The 27076-nt window shown below is 39.7% G+C and overlaps 2 protein-coding genes across 2 annotated transcripts in view; one reads left to right on the top strand and one right to left on the bottom strand.

The window, feature by feature from the left end:
- CCDC73 (coiled-coil domain containing 73) overlaps window positions 1–27076 on the bottom strand; it is a 105708-nt gene that overhangs the window by 70354 nt on the left and 8278 nt on the right.
- On the top strand, window positions 17063–24537 carry PRRG4 (proline rich and Gla domain 4). Its single transcript, XM_009503842.2, has 5 exons — window positions 17063–17168; window positions 20179–20342; window positions 21575–21623; window positions 22324–22459; window positions 23233–24537. The coding sequence occupies exons 1-5, from the start codon at window positions 17063–17065 to the stop codon at window positions 23459–23461; spliced, it is 684 nt and encodes a 227-aa protein (XP_009502137.2). The 3' UTR covers window positions 23462–24537.

Here is a 27076-nt window from a genome sequence, read left to right as displayed (position 1 = left end):
GAGTGGCCTGGCTACAATTAAATAAGTATTTCCAGACTCTGGAATGGCCATTGCATAAACAAATCCATATAAAAAGCAAGAGACTAAACCCTACGTAATAAAAATGAGGAAAGACGCTGCTCTCTCCAGGACAGGCCCAAGATTAACAGTGCCATGGCCTCCCAGGCCCACCTGGAAAACTGCTTTTTTAAAACCTTGTTTCCTCCCTCTACCAGAGAGGAGGCAGGTTGGGAACCGCCACCCTCACGCCACCGACATCCACCACAGCTCCCCCCGGCAGGCAGCACCAGCTTACCCCGTTCTCCAGGCAGCGAGCAGGGGGCTGGGGTGCCCCTTCCCTCCCCGACACCGTCTTCCCGCCAACAGCTGCCGCCTCACACCAGGGCCACTCTCCTCAGGTGGGCCTGAGCCACGCCTGCTGCCGACCGGGCACAGGGAGGGGCGGCAGGCATTGGCAATACTGTTCATTTCATCATACAGTTAACGTTACTTTATTAGCAATACTTAAGAGTAGGACAATTAATCCTTTTCAGTCTGAAATGTAAACCTCTCCGGGAGCAAGCTGTATCCCCCAGCCCTCGTCCCCCTCCCAGCCCCGAGGCTGCGCCGCACACCAAGCTCCCCCTGAAGGAAAGCAGCAGAGGGGCAGACACCCTTAGGGCACAAAGGCTTTATGCGTAGCGCACTCATAACATCTCAAAGCACGGAAACGCGGTTAATGCACCCCCGCATCCTTAACTCTGCCCTCTAGTGACACCACGCGTAAATTCACTTTTAAAGCAGATGGGACCGACAATTTGTTTTTTCAAGGAGTATCTGGTACTTTTTTCATTACCTTACACATCCCACTATGTAGTTCTGAAGCATATGACTACTTCACCGTACTTTGTACAACTTTCCCCCAGCAGTGTTTTTCTGGCACAATAAATCAAGATTTATCTACTTGACTTTGCTTAAACCGTATTATTTAACTGCTAGTTAAAGCACACACACAACTGGGGAGAAGGTAATTTGACTTTCAGGGGGTACAGAGCCCAGCTTTGTTAGAACACATGTGAAGAAGGAAATAGTTTATATCAAAATCAATATTTCCAAACCACTCATGTTAAAAAAGATATTATTTTTAAATGGGATACCCAAAATAATATGTGGTTAGTATTGGAAAAAAAAAAAAGATAAGCAGAATTATGATTATCTATAGGATCAGATATCTTTAAGAACTATACTCTTAAGGCAGTTTCACCGGCACACAGTCCCAAAGGAATATTCTTGGGAATGCTGATTCCAGAGACACTGGAAACCTGCAGCGACACCGTCCCTCCTGACTGCTTCCTGTGCCTATGTAACAGTGCACCTCCTTTCTAACACATGATCAAGTTAGCCCTCATTAACCTCACCAGGTACCACCATGGTCGTGCTCATGAGTTGGAGTGCTGGGGTTTCCATGTGTCACAAATGGATCTTTACAGATATATTACAGCAAAAATCCTCTGCTAACATATGCAAAGCTAGTGCAGGAACTGAGCAGTATGTTGGTTGCGGCTGTATTGACCCCACAGGTCTTTATGGCTGTTCTGAGTGTTACTGGATGACTAGTGGAAATACACAATTGGAGCATACTATCTGTTCTGGAAGATCTGCCAGTGGATTTTCACTTTTCAGTGAAATGGACCTTTTATTTTACACAAATACTTAGTTTGACCTTCAGCTGCAAAATCTTACATATTTAGAACCCAATCCTGCTCTCACTCCCACTGACTTCAAGATAAAAAGAGCCAGATAACACAACAAGCACAGCATGTTAAATAGAATTGGATTATTTAAAGATCAGACAATACAAAATGTTTTGTCCAAGTCATCTTTGCAATTTTAATAGAAAATGGTAAGAGAATTAAAACTGAAAATACTATATCCAGCAAATTTTTTATAATAGCACTATTTAAAGAACCACCACAACATGTTAGACAGTTTCATGGAGAACAGCTTCAAAATTGTATGCTGTTATTTGTGACTTATGTAATAACCAGTGTCAGTTTATGACTTTTCCAATTAAGTAGTTCTTTGCAAAACTTAACATTCATTTCTATAACTATCTTCATATCATTAATAAATTAATGCTGAACTGCTGCATGGAAGATGACCTAGGTATAAGAGCAAGAAAGGGAATACAAAGTCACACAGCTCAGGCAAAGCATAACAGGAGTATAATGTGAAAATGAGCACTATAATAAAAAGGTATGCAGGAACTTATTTATCAAGGATTTACATTGAACATGGAATCCAAGCTGAAGTCATCTAATAACTAGCTATTAGGGCCTATTACTTTTGCTTGATCAAACTTGAAACAGGCAAAAAGAAATGGATAATGAACATGAGAAATAAATAGGTTTCCACTAACCATTTCATTTCCTGGACAAAGGGAATAGAATGATCTAAGTGACTTGTAGAAATATATGTTCTATCTTAAAAGAAAAACAAACAGAAATTTGAAGTTGATATAGGGACCCTTTTCACTTATTTTCCTCTCTATGCTAAAAATCAAATACAAATGTCTAAAAAAATATCTTTGTTTTTGATTCAAGACTGTTTGCATTTCACCTGGATTACTGTCTTCATGAACTTCCATGAAAGCATTATTTCTGAAAATTGTAGAGTGCAAGTGCCTTTCAATGACATTGATAGCAAACAGTTATGTATATTTAATGTTGCACATAAATCACATTTTATGGAAACATAACATAGTCACTGAGGAATGAGTTGCTTTTTTCCCCTGTAATCCTACAATTTACTTGGCAAAAAAACTACAATATTTATTTGAAACAATGATACCTGGAAATGTAATATTTTCCAAAGTACAATTCAGAAAGCATTCTTTTGCAGAAGTTTTGAAAAATTGTAATCTAGATCTATTAGACGGGGACATAGTTTGGACTGTCACCAGTAACATGAGATTTATTCCTGTCAAGGCCATAGTTGGAAGCTAAAAAATGAATAGAGCTCAGCACCACAGTTCCACTTCTCTTCCTCCCACATTAAATGAATCTGTAGGTCTCCCTACACTACTTTTGTTACTTTTGCTCAAACCAGGGGGTGGGAAGAAGGACATGAAGGAGGGAAACTAATTTCTTTCCATCATCCCTGCACACCGGAAAAATGGTTTTGGCCTCCTATCTTAGATTTTTAAATCCTTTCAGATTCTATGGTCTCAAGTCTTTCAAAAAAGCTTTATGCATGAGATCCTTTGTCCTCAAAGCAGCTGTATTTTCGTTGCTTCTTGCTCTGGATATCTCCTAATTTTCTGAATAGTGACACATTCACACAAACCAACCAACCAGTGATGGCTAATAAAGCTCGGATCTGGCAGGTGAAGAAATCTATTAAATGTATACTCACCCTTTAGCTTTTTGCTATCAATGATGCTATTCACAAGGTAAAGTTATATACACAATCAACTGCTTTGCTGAATGCTCACTATCAAAAAAATATTAAACCCAAAAAATGTCTGCTACAAGTAACAAATTTCTTAATCTGAGATTCCACCCCCAAACCCCCTTCTTTTTTTAATCTGAACTGTCTGCTTAAAGGAACACTAACACAATCTCATAGTATTCTTCCTTACATTAAGGACAAAAACTGCACCCACACTGAGTGTACTGTCAGCTAGTGCCTCTCTCTCATGCAGGGGATGCTGTTTAAAAAAAAAATCAAGCTACTTATGTATGTAAAATAAAGTCTGTCTTAAGACAAGAAAATAATTTCTCGTACTGTCATTCTAACCATCTCTCAAATACCCATTTCCAATACCTTCAAATAACTTGTTGACCTGGTTTTTCTATTATAAAACTTTGCTCAAATATATTCCTAGCATAAGAAGAATTGTATGATTCAAAACAATTTTTAAATAAAAGTAAGAATCTTTCTTCTATATTTAGCTCAAATAAAAAGGATGACCTTTTGACCACATTAAAAACCCCCACAAACGCTACAAAGGTATATAAAGTCTGGCACAATTCTTCTTTGCATTTTTCTGGCATTTTTTTAAAAAAGGGTGTGGGGTGTTTAGGGTTTGGGGTGTATTTTTAACCTACATTTTTGTTTTGGTTGTTGTTGTTGTTGTTAAAAAGAAAACCAAAACTACAAAGTACTATCAAATTCAATGGATTATTTTATCTGGAACAGCATCAGACCTAAAATTAGCACATAGAGACATCTGAAAGACATAAAAAGACTTAAGTCTCTTTCAATTTTGTTCTTAATAATTGTGTTATACAAAATAAGCTGGTAAGAGATTGGGGGGAGGGGAAGAATCAGAGACTCTCTGGCTGACTGGATGTGTTACATTAATTTCTTAATATGTGAAGGAGTGGATTACCCCTCTAACAGCAATGGGAAATTAGTTTCTTTATTTCTTCATTAAGACTGTGGGAGGGAAATTAATTTTCTACTCTGGTTTTCAAAATTAATTGAATATATCTTTATTAAAGTGATAAATATATACACATACTTTTTGGTTGAAAGAATTCTCTAAATTAATCCTAAACAGACATTTTCAAAGCAGTTTGTTAGCACATGGGGTTTATTTTATTTCATTTTCTGATGTTATAAAATATTGAAAAAATTTATCATATAAACCCAGTATAATAAAGCTATCTACAGAAGAAAGTATCTGAATTCTAGAGTAATTTTTGCATTATTAAAATAGTATATTGTTTAGCTTTCACTTCTTCCTTCTTTGACTGTATTGTTTTTGTGCCTATGTTCTTGCAGCTTGTAACACGTCCCTAAGCATCTATGCTTTCATACATACAGGTATAGGCATCAAAAAATGTTGTTTTGATTGATCTCACAAGCGACCATAGTTTTTAAAAGCATCATCCACTTAGTTTGAAGAATGAAGCAAAGTACTTTGAGGTGTCTAGACATCTTCATGTGTGTATTGGTACGTAGAGGAATTTACAAGGCGTCTCAAAGTCACTCACTTTATTTCCTCTGCAGTCAATGTTTTTAAATCTGTATTGCAAGTGTAATTCATGTGGTGTACTTCCACCATTGCATCATTATATTCTTTTATTTACATTCTTTAGTACTCTTTTATGCAAAGTCAACCATGCCAAAGTGATCTTATGCCAATAGTATTTTTATTTAGCCTTCTATTGCATAAATAGTATAATCATTTTATCTAACATCTTTATTACTGAAAAAATAAATCATAAACATTTTCTAAAGAACTTGGACATTTAAGCATTGGGGAAAAAAACCTACTGACGGCAATAGCAAATTTTTTGTCTCCTGGCATCTTCAGTTGAAGACCAGATGCCTTAGCAAGCAGCATGCTTTGGCCAAATGCAAGCTTTGGACTGAATACAAAAATACCACAGTGGAATCCAAAAGATTATAACATAAAGTTAGATTTGTCAGTCCTTTAGAAGCGTCTAGTCCTTCATGCGCTTTTGGCCTAAAGGCTCAAAAGAGTAAGAAAATTCATAAGAGAGCTTCCTACAACTTAACTTTCCTCAAGTAACTCAGATACATTAAACAGGGAATATAATTTCTCATACCTTATTCAATGACAATTAATAGTCCTCGCTATTTTATGGGGCTTCTGTCTCTCTGCACAAACAAGTGATCCTGTCCAAAACTATATCAACATAGAATCAGGTTATTTTAATATAATCTTTTTGAGTTTTTAAACTTAAATGGCTGACTTTGCAGCTTCTACCATCTTTTGCATGAGTTACTGTATTATTCTTTTCTTAAAGAAAAATTTAAGAATTAAATCAGAAGACAATTATTTCAGAAATTGCACTGCAGTTACTATAAACCCAGGCCCAAATTCTAACCTCTACCACTAACTCCCAAGTGAATGTCACCAATTTCTGTTTAGTAAGATCTATTACTTTCTGACAGGCTTGATTACAAAAAAAAATGCCTTGTTGTATAAAATTATTTACAAAAAAATCGATGAATGCAGAGGGCCAAACTACCTTCTTACTCCTTAAAAACCAATGACCTTTAAGGAGATTGTCCAAAATAATCACTTAAAACTTACAAATTATTTTCAACCTGAAAAAATTATTTCTTTAAAAGCTCGGAATATTTTTTGTGTTCATTTTCTAGATTCAGAAAATCCAAACACAAAATTATGCCATAACTTACACACCAATGACAGAAAACGCCCTACACGGTCAACAGTGACTCATATTGGCAGAAGTTCAAGTCACCTTTTCATGGACTCCACCTTAACTTGTATTAATAGAATTCTGTTGAACTCTTGTAATGGGATTATTCTCATTATTCTTATTGTAAAAAAAGAAGAAAAAGTGGAATACAAGTAAGTAAATAAAAATTGGGGGGAAATTACAGCTGATCTCCTTACTTGGAAGTTAATAGGAAGTTCTTCTTTGGTTGGTCAAACAAGTAACATCTTAATTATAGACACACAGAGTATAGGAATTAAACATGCAAAGTTTACATTGAACAAAAGCAAGACTGTCAAAAGCCTTCACACATCATGATTCAACCCAGCTGTTTAATCCATTCAATTGGAACAGTTCTTCTCTTTCAAAACTGCCAACAATGAAGTTGCAAAATGCAACCAAGAGGAAGAAGCAGAACAAGTTCTTCACTTGTTTAGATAATTTATTGCTTGATTATTAGCTTGTTAAAAAAAAAATCTGAGTCCACACAGCATCTTCATTAATGTGTCAACCATAATTTGCAGAAACAAAATAAAATACATTCTTTGCCCAGAGAAATAATTTAACATTAACTCATAGAGAAACAAAACCAAACTTCAACTCTACCTCCCCCTATCAGGGGAACTTAAAGAAGCAGAACACGAAGTCTGGATAGAAATTAAATAGCAGACAAGATCTCAACTACCTGAGGACACAAGTCAATGGTGAAATAATCAAAGAAACCACCAACAAAAATCCTCTTCCTTAGGGAAGAAAATCTATAATCCACCCTATAATTAAAACAGTACAGAGTGGAGCCCTTTCCAACAGTGTAACATTTATCAAAATTTAAAGTCTGATAGGCTTTTACCAGTATTGCTGTTTTAATTGCCTCACTCATTCATGGAAGAGGTTGAGGTCCCTGAAATCCTCCATGTCACACAAACTCCTTCTGTCACAGCTCCAGTTAAAACATCACACTATTCCCCTCTCCCAGGACTTTTTTTTTTTCAATTAAAAAAATGCTCCCCAAGATCAAGAAGCAAGGAAACTTCAGAAGACTTTTCATATCCAACTATACAATCTCCAGAAGAAAAAAGAAAAAAAGGAAAAAAAACCCAAACCCTTATAGAAAGCATTCTCAAACTCTTGATCTTAGCCAAGACTCAATAGCCATTTCCAATACACACCAAAAATTTCGCATGAATGGGGCAACATGGCACTATGCTTATCGTCGTTGCAACTGTACACATCATTAGCCTGCACACCCATAAGTCAGATGGCAGGTAGCAATGGCATCGTAAAAATGCTGTGAATATTTAGAATACAAGACCAATGTCCAGACTTTTGATCCAAACTCATCTATTTCCTTCTTCCTCATATGAACTTCCCCTTCAGTAATGGCAGGTGCCACAACAGCCATGCAGCACCCTACCTGGTCTTCGTGAGCCACCTAAATGATTTAAGGGATCTACAATATCATTTATCCAACAGATTTTCCATAGGCAAATCGTTCATCCATGCTCTTTTTCCTGAGCTAAAGCAGCTGTCAATGAATTGCTTGCTTACCTGCCTAGGATAATCTAGATTATGTCCCTGAGAAAGAATGCTCATCAAGCATTAAAGAGTTTGGCATCCACTGTGAAATATTTTGCCTTTGTTGTGTCAAGAACTGTATATACACCCAAGGTGCAGTCACTAAAACTATTCTGTTAGAAACAGAGTAGTGTTTTGGAGTCCACAAAGCAAAGAGAGCCAAAAGAAGTCATACCAGTACCCTTCACTGGTCCTCTCTTTGTAGAGAGACTGCTTACCTAAATTTTCTGCATATTTTCTTAGGCAGAAAGACTATTTAGGCAGCTCATCATCACTGATCTCAATGCTTTCAGAAAAAATCTTTGCTTCTGTTTAGTCTACAAATATTTTCAGATACAGGTTTGAGACTATAGCAAAGAATAACTTGCACCATCAACAGACCTGCACTGGCTTTACCTCACACCTGTGGCATTCCCTCATCTGGACTAAAAACCTGAAAAGTCTCACTGATTGCTTCCTCAAATTCAACAAAATTCACTTTGTTCTTTGTCTGGTTCTAACGTGCTAGACCATTTTCTAGAAACCATAATCAACATAAAAAGAATGGCAATTTACAATATGCAGGAAAAAAATACAGGTTAACACCACTGTCTAAAATCGGTAATCATGAAAAACAGTAAAAATTTTATCTAATATCAACTCTAAAACCCATTATATCTGCTTGCATAAAAGCACCTAAAATAAGCACCTCACCCAATTAAAGTTGCCTTCTACTCACCTGTGGAAATAAGGTGAATTTACATGTCTTAAAAAACACAAAACTTCTTAATAATCCCTTTCTCACTTTTAAGTCTTCAAGCAACCCTGTCACAATCACAAATTCCTTGTGGATCAACCAATACATACCAAATAGAAACTGAGTGTAGCACAGCAACAAGTACAAAGTTTACAAATATATCTCCACAGCTACCAAAATAAATGCCAAGCGTAACAGAAACATCAATATCTATTGCATTTATGCACATCAGAAGCCTGCATTGCTGCTGCAGCTTGGCAAAATTAAAACACAGCCAAAGCTGTCAATCTGGTACTACTTTACTTCACCTACAAATAAACTGAAAGTTCAATTTTGTTAGAAAATGAAACCTTTTCAAGACACCTTTCATACAGTTTTGTCTTGCATACTTTGATAACAGATTCTCGGCAGGGACATTCAGAATTGTAAATGAAAGCAGAGCTGTAAGAGTAAGCTGAAAGTCCAGAAGTCCACCAGAGAGCTCCCTCTAGTATGAGCAAGAAAAGGAAGTGAGTTAACTCCAAGATACCAACCCTACAGAGAAATGTGTTACTGAGATGAAAAAGCTAATGCAACATAAATAGTTAAGGAGCTAAATATTAACCCCAGATCTTAGAAAGTTGAGATGAGGTTGAAACATCAGGGCTTTTGCTCCACAAGAAGCAGTGTGTCACAGAATGACAGACAGTTGAGGTTGGAGAGGATCTCTGGCAGTTGGTCATCTGGTCCACCACCACCGCCTGACCCCCAAGCAGGGTAACCTACAGCCGGCTGCCCAGGACCACATCCGGATGGCTTTTGAATATCCCCAAGGACAGGGACTCCACAACCTCCCTGGACAACCTGTGCCAGTGCTCGGTCACCCTGACAATAAGAGAGCATTTCCTTAGGTTTAGAAGGAACCGCCTGTGTTTCAGTCTGTGCCCGTTGCCTCTTGCCCTGTCACTGGGCACTGCTGAAAAGAGCCTGGCTCCATTACCTTTACACCCTCCCTTCAAATATTTGTACACATCAAGGACCCCACCCCAGCTCCTTGAGGCGAAACATTTTTGTTCCTGCCTGGGGACCTTAAATACCCAAACCAACAGGATGATTTCAGTAGTAAAAAAGCATCTCACCAAAGCAAGACAAAACTGTACCATGGAAAGCCAGAAGCAGATTTTCATCACACTGCTAGAAGGTTTTGACATTAATTTTATCATCTTGCATATATTTGGGAGCACGTTGTTTTAAATCAGCCAATTTATGCTGACAGTGTTCCAGGGACTGTTTCCTGGAATTCTCACGTCAGGACGCATACATGCAAGTCTCACAACATCCTAGTCTTTCCAATGACAAAACAAGTTTGGCCTTATTAAACTTGCTGCATCTAAAAATATTTTGAGCAACTGACAATGCAGAATTTTAATCCTGTTTGGTAAGCAGCATTCTTGGTGCCTTCAGAGGGGGCTGAGAGCGCTCACCAGCCAGGAGCACCGGCCCGTTACTGAAATCAGAGTGGGTGTTTGCTTCCCCATCAGTACCAATAACACTTCCATTCCCTTTCAAATGTTGAATACAGGGGCAAGTATATGTGAAATTCAGTCCTGCAAGGCTTTTACTGACCCTCTGTAAGCATTTTTTAGTTTACTATCTTTCCCATAAAGATTAGTATGCTGACAACAATAAACTTTGTTAATTGGATGTATAATTACTTTTGTTATTTATGTGCTATTACAAGTGGATACCATTATTTCTGAGCAGTAAAAGCATTAGGAAAAATCCTGCCTCATTCTGAAACTTAACAACTGACACTGATATATGAACCTGTCCTTAAAATCCTAGTTATTTTGTTATTAAAAATGCAATTTTTCTCACATGTGTTTCTTGCTTTTCCCCCTACACAGCCATAGGATATTTGTCCCAGCATTTTTTTTTTCAGTTAGAAAAATCACTAATGCTCCTCTGAAGGAGAGAAGCTATAACCTCAGCAGAAGTTAGTTTATCAGCTAAATTCAACCTCTTAATTAAAAAAAATAATTCATGACCAACACTGAAAATACTTCATCATGTCTTGTGGGGATGAAGCGATAGCCTTAACTAAAAGCAAAGCAACGTGTGTATCAGAAATCTAAGCACATATAAAATACACTTAAAATTCTATTATAGCATCATTGCAATAGTAATCTTGATTCCAAGTAAAGATTTAATTGTTGATGGTTTGTCAAACAACATAATATAATTTATCGTGTCTTTTATTAGACCAACTAACATGGCTGGAAAACCAGGCATTTCTGCAGGGAGGCATAAGGGATGCTAGGGGGTACCCAGAAAAGTAACTGCCTTTTCTAAATATGACCTGGTCTAAAATAACCCCTCCCTACAGCACATACTATGTGCAAAAGGATAACGGGGTTATCCAAGATTTTGATTTGGTTTCCTTGTTTGTTGAAGTGTTTATTGCTGAATGTGATTGTCAAAGCCCTTTGATGTTAACTGTTCAAACCCAGTAATTATGATCTAAATTATGTCAGATTACCTTTACTTAAAAAAGCATTTCTTCTAAATCAAACTACTTGGACAGAAATTTAGTTAAGAAACATGAGAACTTCAAAGAGTTTATATGTATAAAGGACAAATCTATACCCTATGATTCAGGACATCAAATAAGCTATTACAAAGAACAAACCAGACACACACGCTTCCAAAGTCCATGAGATGGGTCATTCTCAACTAGACACTTGTGCCATTTTCATTATTCAAATGCTTAAAAGTTCGATCTACAGTTTACCATATCAATTGACAAATACTAGATCAGCAACTGAAAAATAACTACAAAAAAGTTAGTATTCAGAGTATGGTAGGATGTATTTGGATACTGGGGTGCGATAAAGGGTGTTACTTTTCATGGTTCTGTATCAAACAATCAAAAGAAAATCCTTGATAGCACAGTCTGGATGGGACACAGTTAACAAGGAGTTAGATGCATTCCTGACCCAAAGTCCTCCTAATTAGAAATCACTAAAGCATATTATCCTCTACTACACAAAAATGAATACACCACTATTAATTTGCAGCAAGATAATCAATATATGCAGAAACAAACAACTGCTGCATAAACATCTTAGACTGATATCACCCTCCCCTTGTGAGGAGATACGTAGTTCTGGTTCAATTCTTTAACAGCATCAGATTTAATTTCTCCGACAATATTTTACCAAACATCACTGTAATGAGTGAAGTTTAAAATACAGGTAAATAAGCATACTAGCTAGTACAGCAAATAAATTAGACATATTTTTAAAAATGTAGATTTATATTCTCCCAATGTTAAAAGCAAGTGATTTAATTTCCTATTTTTCATCTCTAAGAATATATCTCTAATTATATATCTACTATATTGTTTACAGCTATTTAGCTTAAAAGATTGAGGAAAATAACATCTTTACTGATGGTTCCATCCTTCTGAGCTTCTTCATCACATAGCTAATCATAATCAAGGCTATTTTACTTGAAAAATTACTTCACAAGTCAGAAAGTAATATGCAAAAGCTACTCATCATTCTGCCAGGCTGAAAACTGCATATACACTGGAGGTATTTGGCTTATTCTAAGCACTTGTGGCACTCTTATTTTCTTACATTTATCTTTTCTATGATCTGTATAAGCAACCACAATTTAAGTACACTTTTAATCATTACCAGTAGCATAACACTAAAATGTAATATCTCCTTAAGCAGTAATCAGCTTAAGCTGTGTGCACTGTTGTCTTCTTCACATCTGCTGCTGTAATGCTGCTTTAAGGAGAAAACTTGAGTCTTAGGGTTGGGACAGCAAAAATTCAGGTATAGTTCAGAAAGAGGGGTGGCTCCTACCTTGGGAATAATGGAGTCAATCCACACCTGATGGTGGCTGGGGATAAACCTTGCTAAGTCTTTTCTCATTGTTCTGTATTAATAAGGATATGGAGTGACAGTGTAACACAAGAAAGGTTTACCTCATTAATACAAGAAGGCACTAGAGGACTCATATACTTGCTACAGCATCTGCCATTATCAGCTTCTCACTCATTTTTCTGTAGACACTAACATATAAACATGTTACAGAGCTGTCACACATCTGTGTACCTGTATAGTAGCCCTCAGTGAAGATTTCACAGATAATCCTCAAGACCGTAGAGATGGGTGCGTGGGAATGCAGGCTGAGCTCAGGGAGGGGCACATAGGAGAGAGTCTCACGCTCTACTCAGCGCTTGTCAGGCCACACCTGGAGCACTGTGTACAGTTCTGGTCCCCGCTATACAAAAAGGATGTGGACAGGCTGGAAGGGGTCCAGAGAAGGGCCACCAAGATGATCAAAGGACTGGGAAGCTGCCATATGAGGATAGGCTGGGAGAGCCGGGTTTGTTCAGCCTTGAGAAAAGGAGGCTTAGAGGGCATCTCATCACCATGTGCCAGTACTTAAGGGGTAGTTACAAAGATGACGGAGACTCCCTTTTTACACGGAGTCCCATGGAGAGGACAAGGGGGAATGGACACAAGTTGCTCTTGGGGAGATTCCGATTGGACACGAGGGGGAAATTTTTCACAGTGAGGACAGTCACCACTGGAATGATCTCCCCAGGGAAGCGGTTGACTCGGCCACATCGGACACCTTCAGGAGTCGGCTGGACAGGGTGCTGGGCCATCTTGTCTAGACTGTGCTCTTCCTAGAGAGGTTGGACTAGATGATCCCTGAGGTCCCTTCCAACCCGGGATTCTGTAAGTCTTTTCCACAGTACAGACCACCCTTTCCTGTATTCCAGTGTATACTTAATCTTTTCTTGTAACGTCTCAATAATAAACAATCTATACTCTTTACGTTTTGCATGGTATGCTTTTGAAAAGCCTCTACCAAATATGCACAAGCACTCAGGCAGACACAGACAGAAGACACAAATTTTCTGCTTAGATCCACACACGCAAAAACATTTGAATAACCATTGGTGAGCGTTACAGATCTGAGGGCCTTTCCCACCAGAGTTCTACTGCATTGCTCCTCCACCTTCCAAGCACGGGTGAGGTCCAGCGGAGAGTTCAGATGGGGCTGATGTGTTTCTCCGTCCACATCGGGAGCCTGGAGCCTTCTCCTCTGACGCAGGCAGGGCTGGGCCCAGGGGTCACTCTTGCCCTGAGGACATGGGGATCCACCTCTGCTCTCCAGACAACATACATGAATAAGCAATTCTAAAATCTTTTTCCCTCTCTCTTAATAATGATATACAATGGTGGCATAACACACTGGAGATTCACCTGTTGCTTGTACAACAGAGGTTCCTCGTACAAATTTGTTATTGACAAATATCGACAAATTTGTTATTGGCACATTAAAAGTTATCATATCCACATCCAGGTATTTTACTTACACTTAAACATACCACAGCGTTCTTGTGCATTCATGCCCTTGCCCTGAAGCTCTCAGCAATGATTTTGTTGGTTGACGCCACCCTCACAGAGACAGTCATGTAGGAACTCAGGGTGAGGGCTCAATAAAAGCACACAGGAAGAAGCTGTAAGGTCCTTCACAAAGTAATGGCAGTTTCTCCTGTTTTCCAACACATAGGAACTAAGTATTCTTGACTCCTTAGTATTATCTGGATAACAATCTATACTGCTCTCTTCTTCTAAAATATTGTTATCTTAGTACTCCACTGCGTTATAAGCACACACACAACCATACTACAAAACCGTCTGTTGAGACCTCCACCAGCTAAACAGCATTAGAGCCACCCCAGCTTTTAAGTTGCATATTCATCGAGCACCTCTTAACTGCAGTGTTTCTGGGCTGGTTTGGCTGGGGTAGTTACTTTTCTTGATAGTGGCTGGTATGGGGCCATGTTTTGGATTTGTGCTGAACCAGTGCTGATAACCCAGGGATGTTTCAGTCACTGCTGAGCAGGGCTGACACAGAGTCAAGGCCTTTCCTGCCCCTCACCCCACCCCACCAGCGAGCGGGCTGGGGGGGCACAAGGTGCTGGGAGGGGACACAGCCAGGACAGCTGGCCCCAACTGACCCCAGGGATGTCCCACACCGTATGGCGGCATGCTCAGCATATAAAGGTGGGGGAAGAAGGAAGGGGAGCACATTTGGAGTGACAGCGTTTGTCTTCCCAAGTCACCGTTACGCGTGATGGAGCCCTGCTTTCCTGGGGATGGCTGAACACCTGCCTGCCCATGGGAAGCAGTGAATAAATTCCTGGTTTTGCTTTGCTTCCACACGTAGCTTTTGCTTTACCTGTTAAACTGTCTTTATCTCAACCCATGAGTTTTCTCACTTTCACTCTTCCTCTTCTCTCCCCCATCCCACCAGGGAGGGGAGACCGGACAAATGTCTGTGTGGTGCTTAGTTGACAGCTGGGGTTAAATCACAACAGTCCTGATGTCATAAAGTAAATATTTAACTACAGTGGTCATTCCTCCAAACAGTTTTCCTTATTTCACACATCAGTAGTTTCTGTTTTTCTCCAGGGAGTATCTGATCACTTCCACCAGCATTATCCAATACCCTTATTCTACTCTTTCCTGCTTCCGTATATACAAGTCACTCCAGCACTTAAATAAATAACAATCCAGAGTCGCTACAGGAGATATGCTAGCACAGATACAAGTATCTGGATTTCCTGGTAGCAAACTCATTCCACCCATGTGTCTCAAGTTTCTTCGGTGTACATTTTTTGTCCCAACCCATCCCAAATTTCTTTGCATATTGACTGTTACCAGGACGCTGTGCTAACTACATTCTCAACCTTACATTTTAAAAGTCTTGTCCTCAGTACTCAGCCGCTTCTCTCTCGTCCTTTGGGGAAGCCAAACCAGCCGCAGATGGACGTGCTTGCAGCTGGCCTCCGTGCCAGGCTGCTCCTCCGCACTGGGAGGGAGGGAGGCTGGGAGAGGCCCCCGGCGCAGCGAGTGCGGGCAGAGGCCGGCCTCCTGCATTGCAGGGAGCCCCGTTTGCCGCTCTCTAGCCTCTCATTAAGGTTTGCTTCACTGATAAAAAAAAACACAAACCAAAGTTATTTTCACATGTGCAAAACTTATGCCCGTCCTTTTCCCGCCGTGGTTGGCTGCCTCGATAGAAAAGCCTGGCGGAGACAAAACACTCCAGTCAGGTAAGTAATTAATTGTGGGTAAGCGGCTCGTCCGGAGGCGTGCTGCCTCACCGCCACCGGGGGGGCAGCCCCTCTCCACAGCTCCGGCTCGGCAGACACCGTGCCAGTACGCCAAGGGCTTTACTTTTGGGGAGTAAAACGCTAAACCAGGTTTTCAGCATCATGATTAACCCAGGGCAAAAAAAAAAAAAAAAAAAAAGTCAGCTTTAACAGCAAAAGGCGTTCCCAGGAGACGAAATGACCGCTGCCCGGCCCTCGGAGGGATCCCGGGGGTGCGGCGAAGACACGGCCAGGTGTCTGGAAGGGACGCCTAGGGCGGGAGGAAGCCCCCAGCACGGCCCCTTGCCGCCCCGCCGCTCCCGGCTGACGCCGTCTTCTCTCGGGGCGGAGGGGCGTTTGCGCCCCCGCCCCGCAGAGGCCCCAGCCCGCCGGTGCCGCCCGCGGAGGCGCGGACCCCGGGCAGCGCGGGCGGGGGCGGCCCAGGCGCGGCCCCGCGACTCCGCCGCGCCCTTTCCAGGAAGCGCCGCGGCAGCCGCCGCCGCCGCCCGGGAGAGAGGCCGCCCCACCAGCCGCCCTCCTCAGGTCGCCGCCGGAGCCTCGCCGGGGCAGGTAGGGCCGCGCAGCGGGGCGGGGGTCGGCGGGCTCTCCCCGGCCGGTGCCTGCCCGACTCCAGCCGGCTCCGGCAGCGGGGGCGGGCCCGGGAGCGGCAGCGCCGTCTACCTTGGCGGCGGGCGGCCGTCGGGGGACGCTCCGGCCGGGCCGCGGGCTCCCCTGGTGGCGGAGGAGCCCTCGGGTGGTCGCCGCACGAGCCCGCGGCGGGTCCCTATTTTTCTCGGTGTTGGGCGTCTCCTGGAAGAACTCGGGTCTTGTTTCATTCTTATTTTCTACGGGCATCCTCGGTGGGAGAGGGCAGACTCTCCCCGGCAGCGCTGGGCATGAGGAAGTTGGCAAAGGCTTTCTCCTGACGAAACGGTTTCTGTATGTCTGCTTACGTCGGGTAGCCTTTACAGCCTGTTGTAGCTGCTCTGGCAGCGAAATCGCAGCAATCTGAAGGTCACCAGCACACCTGCAGCACCCGGCGTGCGACCTTTCCCCGCTAATTCGCCACTAACCAGGCTCCGCTTCCCCGTGAGGGGCGAGCAGCGGGCCTGGCCCCGCTGCCCGGCCAGTGGGCAAGGGCACTGGCAGCGGTGGCATGGGTGGCATGTGTGCATGTTATGCAATGACAACACAAGAGACATGTTGGACCAGTTTGGATCAGAGGGTTTTTTTTTTCATAGGGATCCATTAACCTCAGCTGCATGTAGGTGCTTGCATTGGATGACTTCATTTACAGGATTCATTCAAGGTTCATCACCGACACTTGAGAAGATTGCGCTGTCATTTTTTCCTAACTCACCTTAGTTTCTGTCTGACAGATACCACACCATGTTTGCGTTTTTGGTACTGCTGTGTCAACTGCATGTGATGGTGTTTGCATTTCCTCACTGCACAGGGAGATTAAATAACTTGAAGCAACCTGAACAGGAAGATGGTAACTTACTTCTAACATGACTTTATGCTTTCCAAAATAAAATTGTATCTAATTTTGCTTCTACTGAGAAATCTTTTTATGTATGTAAATAGTTTTGCTTTTACTTCACTGAAAAAAATTAGGCTGTTTTATGCTTAATTTTAGAATATTTGAATAGCTTTCACTGAAATGATTGATAATTTACTTGGGTGTTGATATTAAGTATTTATAAGCAGCAAGCGCAGATTGGGACAGCTGATCTTTCTTTAGGTCTCTAGGATTACTGTCACTGATATAACCAGAATCCTCTAAATAACGTCAAAATTCCAAAAGTTTGGAATCTGTATTATGACAGTACTGCTTTGCTACTATTTGAGCACATCACAGTTTTAGATTCATATCTGAAATGGCTTTGTATTTGAAAGGGTTTATTTGCTTATTTTTTGAGATTGATCTTTTTTCTCAGTACCAGATCCCCTTATAACACCTTGAAAGATAAACATAGTGCTGCTGTTGCAGCTCTTCACTTTGGAGGGAGGGAAGTGGCGATGAACAGAGGTAAAAACAAAGTTCCCAAAAAGGACTCCACCTCTACAATGCTAAGCCGTGTGATACTTAACATTTAAGTATCAGAGCTTCAAAAAGGAATTTGTAACTTAGCTGTCCAGTCTCCTCAGTGCATTAGGAGTACTGAAACCTTAAGACAGACTTTTAAAAGTCGTCACATTGAGCAGGAGGCTCCTTAAGGGCACTGTGTTGAGCAGAGAACATGACTAGCAGAAAAATGCTTGAGACAGAGGTTATTCATAAAAATCTATATTGCTCTGGGGTATAAAACATTGGGCTGCCAGGCTGCCTCTTTCCTGTGAGCTCAGGGCATAGAACCCTCTGCTGACAATAGGCTCACATCACTCCTTTAAAGATGGAGTTGGAAAGGGAGGGGCCCAACTCTTTATCCAATAATTTAGCAAGCAGAACAGTTGCCAAGCGTATAGGGTACCTGCATGGAGAGGGTACCCCTTCAGCATTTCCTGAACATCTTTTACCAGCAGAGTTACTTTATTCAACACATTGTGTGGATGCATTTTTAGTTAAACACTAGGCACCCTAAAAATGGATTTACTATTTGGTTGAACCATGGCCTAAGGACTGCAGAACTGCATTCAGTTCCCTCACATATAGGAGAGAATTCAAATCCATCTGTTTCATTCTCCAAATACTATCTTAACTACCAGGGTGTAGGTAATTGGGAGACGGAGATAGGTGTACTTTGACAATGTCCTACAAAATGAAAGAAGTGCAGATAAATGGATGAAGACTGTTTGAAGATGAGCATGTATCACTTGGGAATTGGGGGTCCCAGGCTCCAGGCAGCTTGCTGTGCACTCCACGTTAATTAAAATGCATCACTTATCTAAGTTAATGCGGAAGTGTAGTGAATACTACGTGCATGGTAAGGAATGAAACACTACTGAGCAAAACTGAAGATGTCTGTTTCAGAAGACTGAAGTTATTCTCATGGTTTGCACTCAACCAAGATATTGATAATATTTTTTTTCCATATAATTCTTTTCCCTTTCTACTTGTGGGTTTGGGGGATCTTTTTTGATGAAGTCCTCCTCTCTGATTACTCTTAGCTATAGCATAAATATTTTAAGCTTAGATTTTCTTGCAACTACTTTAGAATAACAGATTTCCCTTCCTATACAAACGTATGTGCACATGTGGCTCCTTCAATATATAATTCAATATTCTATAAATTTTATAACTATATACTGTAATAGTCCTTCATTATACTATAATATTAAAGACAACCACCAATATGCAAGTTACACTGCAGTTTTCTTAGTTTTCAGAGAGCAAACCATTTTGAGATACCATTGCAAGATCTAACAGTAACTATTAGGGTAAAAATTCCTGAATGATGTGGTAACCTCACCAAACAAGCTAACAAGAACACAGGACTAATTTGTAGCTGAATCATGTTATTCTGAATCTCATCTCCTTTTTTAGCTGTCTGGCTTGGTATGTAACAATGCTCTTTCTGCATTACACTTGCAAAAATAGTCCTCTAGTCATTTTGCTTGAGGAAATAGTCTGAATTTCTTGGAGTACAGATTACGCTTTTACTGAAAAACCAAGCCAGAAAACTAGTTCTGTCATATAAAGATTTTTTTTTAAAAAGGAGCTGTAGCAAGAGCAGGCTAAAACTTGACTATGGAAAATGCCTGGTGAGAAAATGCATTCCTGTGTTCCAAAGCTGCCTATAATTTCACTAACTTCTGGAATCTCACCTCACAATGTACTCTGTGAGGCCTCATGGAGCCTGTAATAAGCACAAAAGAAGAATCGAATCAAATGTCTTCAGAAGTGCCTGTTGTCAGTACAACTCCTATCACAGGCTAATTTAGAACAAATAAGCTTGGCAGTATGCCAGCCTTTACATAAAGCTTGCTGTATGATTGTGAAAAGAGAACAAATGTAAAATGAATAGGACTGCTGCCATGATTTAAAATCCAAATTCCATAAAATTTGGAACTCACAGATACCAGACTATTGATAAATGTATCTTAAGGATTCTTTAGAAGGAAGAGTGTTTTGATTTCCACCCACCCCCGCTTTGCCTCCTCCTTCCAGTGTCTTGCTGGGTTTGCATCTGACTGAATTTCTGCTTTATGTGACTATTTGTTCTTAAGAGCTCCAGTAAACACTGATGCCCACATGCCAGAGAGATAATACCAAAACTTGAACAACAGCTGTCATAAGAATCTAATTCTCTTGTCCAGGATAAGGAATGGCTGAAAAGCTTTATGAGAAAGGAAAATATGTTAATTTTATATTGCATAGTTAGAGAAGTTAGCAGCGAAGAAGACATTTTAGGAGGAGACCTTGATGTTTCTTTTTCCTGTATGTAGTTGAGAGATGCTAGGGGAAGAAGGGTCCCAATGTGCTCCTTTAGGATATTAACCATCCTTTAAAAATACCAAATTTAGCTTTCCTAACTTGTTTTAAACCAACTTTTTTTTATTAGTGTTCACATCAGAAAAGGAGGCCAATTTATTCATTGGACGGCATCTTCTGAATAACAGATTTGATTTTGAAGCATTCACAGCAGATAACCTGGAAAGAGAATGCTTTGAAGAGCTGTGCAATTATGAAGAAGCGAGAGAAATTTTTGAAGACCCTCATGATACGGTAGCTGTTCAAACTGAATTTTATATACTGGAGGAGGTTACCGACAAAACCATTACTGTATCTAAATACTGTAGCCCTTATGAAAACAGCACTTAAAATAAGATGATTGCTTATTTGACTGTAAATAGAGGCCCCAGTTAGATGGGTTCTTGCTTTAGATACACAGTGACACTGTTGTCTTAAAGACTTTAGATAAGGGCTCCAATTCTGCACAGAAATATAAATGAAAATTCAGAGGTACTGCTTGTGGATATGTCTATATGTGGATTTTCTAGTAATTTCTCAGCATACAGTTTGAATGTGTTCCACATGCTCTATGTATTAATTGGCTGATCGTGTCCTTGTGTCATGCCAAAGTAGTGTTTTAGAAAATAAGAACACAGAGCAAATCCGCAGTTCAGCTATTGCCGAGTATTCCTATAGCATTATCTTCTAAATTGCTACCTATATACAGTTTGGAAGAAACCTGGTATATAAAAAAAAGAAAAATACATAAGGAACCTTTCCGCCCAATAATGGAACGTGATGACTGTCTGAAGCCTGGCTTTTGCTGCATGCAGCAAGAATCTTTTCATGTTTCTAGGTGTACTCTGCACTAGCCTGCAGAAAGAGCAAGGAATACACACCTGTTCTGAAGGTGGAAATGTTAGTTTGCCATTGCTGGGATTTTCCTAAGAAAAAGGTGGAAGCATTAAATCAGAATCTTGATGGAGCCTTTTGCTGGGTAGCTGAAGTGGAAATTGTAGCTAAACATATTTAATGCTAACAGTCATGCAACATAGAGGTTTTTCTCTTAAATTAATCCCATTATTTCTCGTAGCTGATATGAATTCAAATACCGTTCATTCAAATATCTGATTCTTAAGAAATTGACTTTGCCTCATTAATAATCTTTGTAAATGCTGACAGAAGAGTAATTGTAAGCGTTTTTTAGTGTCAGAATATACACTAACTTCTTCTGTAATCAGGTAGAAATATGAGGTAACATTGGACAGGTAAATGCACTTCTCTTTTACCAGCTGGCATTTTCTTCTTTGTGAAACTGTAATTTTTATGCAAACTTGAACATATGAGAAAAATACGGTGGGATAAGCAAGTACAAATCCTTCAGCAGGAGTTGCTTCTGTTTATGCCATCGTTAAATTTTGCCCTCAGTACCACATTGAAAGAAATTGTCAATAAGCCTGCCAGTTACGTAGCTCATATAAATCTGATCCTTTGTGTTTTTATAGATGGATTTTTGGAACAACTATTCAACTAAAGGCCCTAAAATAAAAACTGGTAAGCCATCTTTTTATTATTTTCTTATATTGCAATATTTTGTTTTTTATAACAGTACATTCTCAAAAATGCATTCAGTTAGCAAAATCAGAATTGATCTTTTTACTGAAATTCACTGTGAACTGTGCACATAAACCTACTCACTGAAGCATCTCACAGAGGGATCCATTATGAGTCTGTAGGTAAAAACAATATAAATTTTGTTGTGCATTTCTGGTTTTACACACAATTGGTAAACTTTGCAGTAATTCTGTGGCTGCTTTCTGTGGTTTAGTTTTGTTTGTCCTGTGCCTGCCCTCCCCCCCCCCCCATTTCTTGAAGGGGAATATAACAGTCTGATTCAGGTTGAGTAGTCTTACACCAGATGTTCTATAAAAAAAATGGTCAGTATGACTGGAGGAAAGATCTACAGCCTGATCAAGGTCACAAGTATATGAAGTAATACTTGGAAGACATTAGAAGACAGACATCTCAACAGTTTTATGTACAGAAAAGGGAATATCTACTCACTTTTGCTTTAAGCCAAACGTGAACGATACTCTTGGGTTGTGTTGCACAAATATGGCTTCTCACCACAAGCTAGACATTTGTGGAAAGGAAGACCCTTATAGCACAGCAAAATTAGTATTTCACAGTGTGTACTGTATACTATGTAGATGGAAAGAACACATAATGAAAATAACCAATGTTTTATCTTCAGGAGATGAAGCACTACAAAAGATCAACGTTACAGGACTTCTCATTGGTTTAGTTACTGCTGGAATACTGTTGGTTATAATTGCACTACTTATCTTCTACTGCTGCAAAAGTAGATGCAAATCAAGACACCCACCAGGGTAAGGAATTTCACTGCTTAAAAATTAAAAACCCCAAACACCAAAGCAAACTCTTGCTTAAGAGTGGAATTTAAAAATCACTGTTGGTCTAACTGTATTCTCAGAGAATCCAGCAGGAGTTCTAGTTCTTACTTTCCTGGAAGCAAAGTTAGGTGAGCACTAGCAATAGTTCTGCTGAAGTTAATTAACACAAAATCACAAAACGACACTTTCATGGCTGACATACCTTTGGGTGCTTTTTGTATGTGTTCTTGATTCCAAAAATATTCTTACTAAAAAGACAGAATCATTTGAATAGGTCAGGGCCTGCAATGGGAAGTCTAAGCGTTCTGTTCGCTCTTTAAAGTAGGGTGTACGCTCTTCATGGCATGTAGTCTGCCTCAACATGTGAAATGAAGTAGGTTGGAGGAAATGCTTCTCTACCAATTCTCTAGCCCTTCTTGTTCCTTTATCCTAAACTTGAAAGGCCTACAAGAGGATTCTGTGCCTCCTCTTCCCTCTAAATTTCATATTACTGAGCTACTCTTACCCTGTGGTTTGGAGAGAGTATTTGGCTTCTGATGATGGCCATCTTTATGACGACTGAAGGAAAGTGGGTTTTTGTGGTTTGTGGGGTTTTTTTTGTTTTTGCTTGTGTTTATGTGTTTGGAGGGGTGGTGGTTGGTGGGGTCTTTTGGGACGTTCTTTGATTTCCTTTTAACAACTAAGACTTTATATTCTTTCTTCCCTTTAAAACAGAAGCTGCCACTTATAATGCTGTTAACTTTGTTTAGGTACTTGGATTATGTAAGAAGTAGACGACGTAATTCATCTAGCATCTTCAGAAGGCATGAAGAATTTTCTTTAAACCCGCTTCCTCTCAGAAGTGACGATTCAGAACTACCAACTTATGAGCAAGCAGTTACTTCAGGTGGACAACATGATGTGCCACCACCCCCTTATCCAGGGCCCCCAAAAGGGGCACGAGTGTTTAAAAAGTCTATGTCACTTCCTGCCCCTTAGTCACAAACCTTATTCTGGGGCGAGTGGAGAGATCACTGAAACATAACATACTTTTATAAAAAGTGCGTGCCATCTTGCATATTGCAAGACAGTTTACAAAAATGTAAAAGATCTTTAGCACAACTAGGAACAAGTGAAAATCCCATTTGGGAAAAGGAGTGATCTGCTGCAAAGGCTGCAGGACTGTTCTTTGCACAAAGTTATTGCGCTAAGGGGAGGGAACACAAAGAGTATGTCTTGTACTGCCACCCTCTTCCATATGCACTTTGAGCCATCCCACCATACTATTGATGTTTCATTAATAGTTTAATCTTTTTCTTTAGAAGGAACAGTATTTTAATTGGTTTTATTGACACTAACCATTTTTTGTGATTATTAATACTTTAAACCACCATAAGATGACTACTTTGTTTGATATATTCACTTCATTGCTGTGTGGATTTTCTATTCGTTCTAGTAATAGATTTGAGTGTGAAAATTATTATTTTATCTTTCAAATGTATGTATATTACTGCTTCTGGATTACACTGGTCTGATATAGACACTGCTCGTTAACACACTACTCAATTTGTTGTATCTTTATGATTCTAATTTTGGATGAAAGGGACCCATTGATCACATTGCAAGTTACACATTCAGACAAAGTATACGAATATCAAACAGTTTTGATATTCACTTCACCTGGTATTTAGTGCTGAACAAGTGGAATACTATGGGTCAAGGGATGTTAAGCAAATAGCTAGAGATTTGTCCTTTGTTAAAAAAGTACCCAGGTTTCACTGATAATGTTTCTCTTGCAGTTTAAACATCTTTCAGAATTTAAATTTTTAGTTCGTAGAATCAAAGGCCAAACTACCCCACAGAGGCACTTTGTATAAGTATGTATTGCCCTATTGGGATAACAAAATGATACCTTTAAGTAGAATAAAAGGTCATATTGGATAAATAACCAGTACCCACAGAGCAACAGTCAAGAATTTCAGGAAGTTGAAATTAATTTCAGGGTTAACTGTATCAACACAATTTCTGTAGTCCACTTGTAGCCACCCTTAATTTTACATCTTATTAAAATACCAACCCCCCAGCATTACACGGCATGATCTTGCTGAGCAAGTCAGAGACCAACACTTCTGTCCCTTTACCTCCTAGTCAAATGGCACCGTAGTGGAAAAGGCTTCCCATAACCACAGGAAGCCTTGTTGGCAGGTCTCACAGGCCACATGTTGAGCTGGTGTTTTCTGGTTTGACAGCAGGTGTCTAGGTGGACAAAGGCAATGTAGTTTTTTGAGAACGAACAAATCCCCCCCCCCCCCCCCCATTTGACCAATGCTGACAGCAGCAAATGGTATTTTAACTTGGTGCCTAAAATGCACGTTATAAAGGTTGAATATTTATATGTAACTATTTCTGTAATAACTATATATTCCACTGAATTTTGTTTTTTTAATGTGCTAGAACCTACAGTGCTACTGAGTGAGATGCAGAGGATTGTTACGAGATTTTTTTTTAACCTATAAATGCTTTAGTAAGGAAGAAAATGCTCCAAATCTTAGAATATATAGGGTATATTAAAAATGCTACTCAAGGAGGCCTTGCCCTTTGAAAAATGCATACAACCCAGGTGATACCAGTGGACATTGGGCTGTGTTTTTATTCCTAAAGCTTCAGCATCAGATTTGGCTTTTGACAAGTCACAAACCTCTTTGCAGCTTCTTTCTGGCTGAGAGATGGGGGAATCCTCTTGCTGGGACAGCTTCAATTCACTTTCGCCCTTCTTGTAAAAGCATTTTGAAGTTCTTGGAGGGTACTGTTCTGTAAGACTGAAGCAAGTGAGTTGTGTGAGATCACTGTTGAGAACCAAAATACAGAGTTATGATGAAGCTACAGAATTTTAAACTTGGAAAAATGCTTTTCCTGTATTTCCTTTTCATTTAGGTAACAATTTTTGAATTTGTTATGGTGAATCTTGAGCTATAGAGCATACTTTTCTCTAGGTTTTTCCCAGGACTCAAAAATTACTTAACTGAATGGGACTAATAGGAGCACTTTCAAGGAGTGGGATTTCACAGGGCTTCTGAGAGTTCAGAGCTTCTTTATTTTTACTACAGTGATGTACACATCTGGCAAAAGTCATGTTTTTAATAAACTGAAGAAATTGTACAGAAAGCTGTTTAATCACTTGAAATTTGATTCTTCTACTATTCCTACAAATAATTCGCAAATGATTCCATGCAATGCAAGCAAAAATCTTGACCTTCATAATTAATTAAAAAAATCTTAACATGGTATAACCACTAAACATCAATGCTGTAGCTCTTTGGGCAGTAAACTGCGCCTTCAGTACTATATAACACTTCAAATTTGCTCATAGACTCTGCACTTTAGACCCTGAATATACTCAAAATACGCAGTGACTGACATTCAAATACTAGTTGCATGTAACACGACCATTTGCAAGACACATTCTGCTCATTAGAAATATGGAGCAGAGTTTAAAATTTAGTTGAACATAACATAAACCTACCTCTCCTTGTAAAGGGAGAAGATTCCCTTGAATGACAGTTGCTTGGGTTGAGTTTGGTTTTCTTTCATACATTGACTCCTGGCCCAAGACACTCTTACCTTGTATCATGTCTCTTTTTAAAGCTTCTGATTCATGAGGGTTAGCAGAGGGAAAAAAAAAAAAAAAAAAAAAAAAAAAATCAACAAGAGGTCAACTATGGGGACTTCTGAATTCAGAAGTGTTGCCACATTTCCAAATTTTACATGCAGTTTCTGTTGAAAATTTAGTTGCTATTAGAAAGAATATAGAGGACAGCAAATATAAGTGTCCTTAGGTGGGAGGAGGAGGAGGAGGAGGGAGTTTTAATCTAATTTGTGTATAGATATAAGTCATCAGTGTTTTGACTTCCAGACTTTCTTTCAAGGGCCAGTAGGAAAGGCACTGGATTTTAAGTGAATTAACAAAGATCTACTATGACAGTTGAAAACAGAAGTGTCTGAATAAAACACTCAGAAAAATTACATAGTACTTAAAATTGTTTCTCTCAGAACAGGTTTATACATGTCACACTACATGCTGTTAGCCATTGCCTTCAAAAATTTTCCAAAACATAGTCCCTTCAGCATCATACAAGATTATAGCATGCAATTTTTTATAAATCAGGACGGATTATTACTTAGAGCAAATAACTGAGGGTCAGAAGAGTGATCTCTGGCTCTGTCAACTGCAAAATAAATCACTTCACCTGTTTTTTGCTTCAGTGACACAAGAAAACCTACTATTTGATTTATCAAATCCTCTGATGAACAGTATTATAAGCCTTATATATTTCTTAGGGGTGGGGGTTTGGCAAGGAGAGGGATGATGTTGTGTTTGGTTTGGCTTTTTTTGGGTGTTGGGTTTTTTTTTTGTGTGTGTGTGTGAATTCATTAGAAGAGCAAAACCAAAGTGCCACATGGAAATTAACTTCCTCACCACAGTTAACAAAAATGTGAGCAATGAAGCATTTGATTGTGGCCCTATCAAAGTCTATGGCAAGCTCTTTATTGGATTTGGCTGAACTGGGATTGGAGCCAAAAAAGAAATACCTGATCACTTCAGGTAATAAAAAG

Source organism: Phalacrocorax carbo, chromosome 5 (genome assembly GCF_963921805.1).
Source record: "Phalacrocorax carbo chromosome 5, bPhaCar2.1, whole genome shotgun sequence".
NCBI classification, from domain to species: Eukaryota; Metazoa; Chordata; class Aves; order Suliformes; family Phalacrocoracidae; genus Phalacrocorax; species Phalacrocorax carbo.
This window is presented reverse-complemented; position numbering and strand designations above follow the sequence as displayed.

Excerpts from the sequence above, each read along its gene's own strand:
- PRRG4 (XM_009503842.2), top strand. The coding sequence starts at position 17,063 with ATGTTTGCGTTTTTGGTACTGCTGTGTCAACTGCATGTGATGGTGTTT. Across the intron at positions 17,169-20,178 it reads GCAACCTGAACAGGAAGATG|TGTTCACATCAGAAAAGGAG; the intron begins GTAACTTACTTC and ends TTTTTTTATTAG. Across the intron at positions 20,343-21,574 it reads TTGAAGACCCTCATGATACG|ATGGATTTTTGGAACAACTA; the intron begins GTAGCTGTTCAA and ends GTGTTTTTATAG.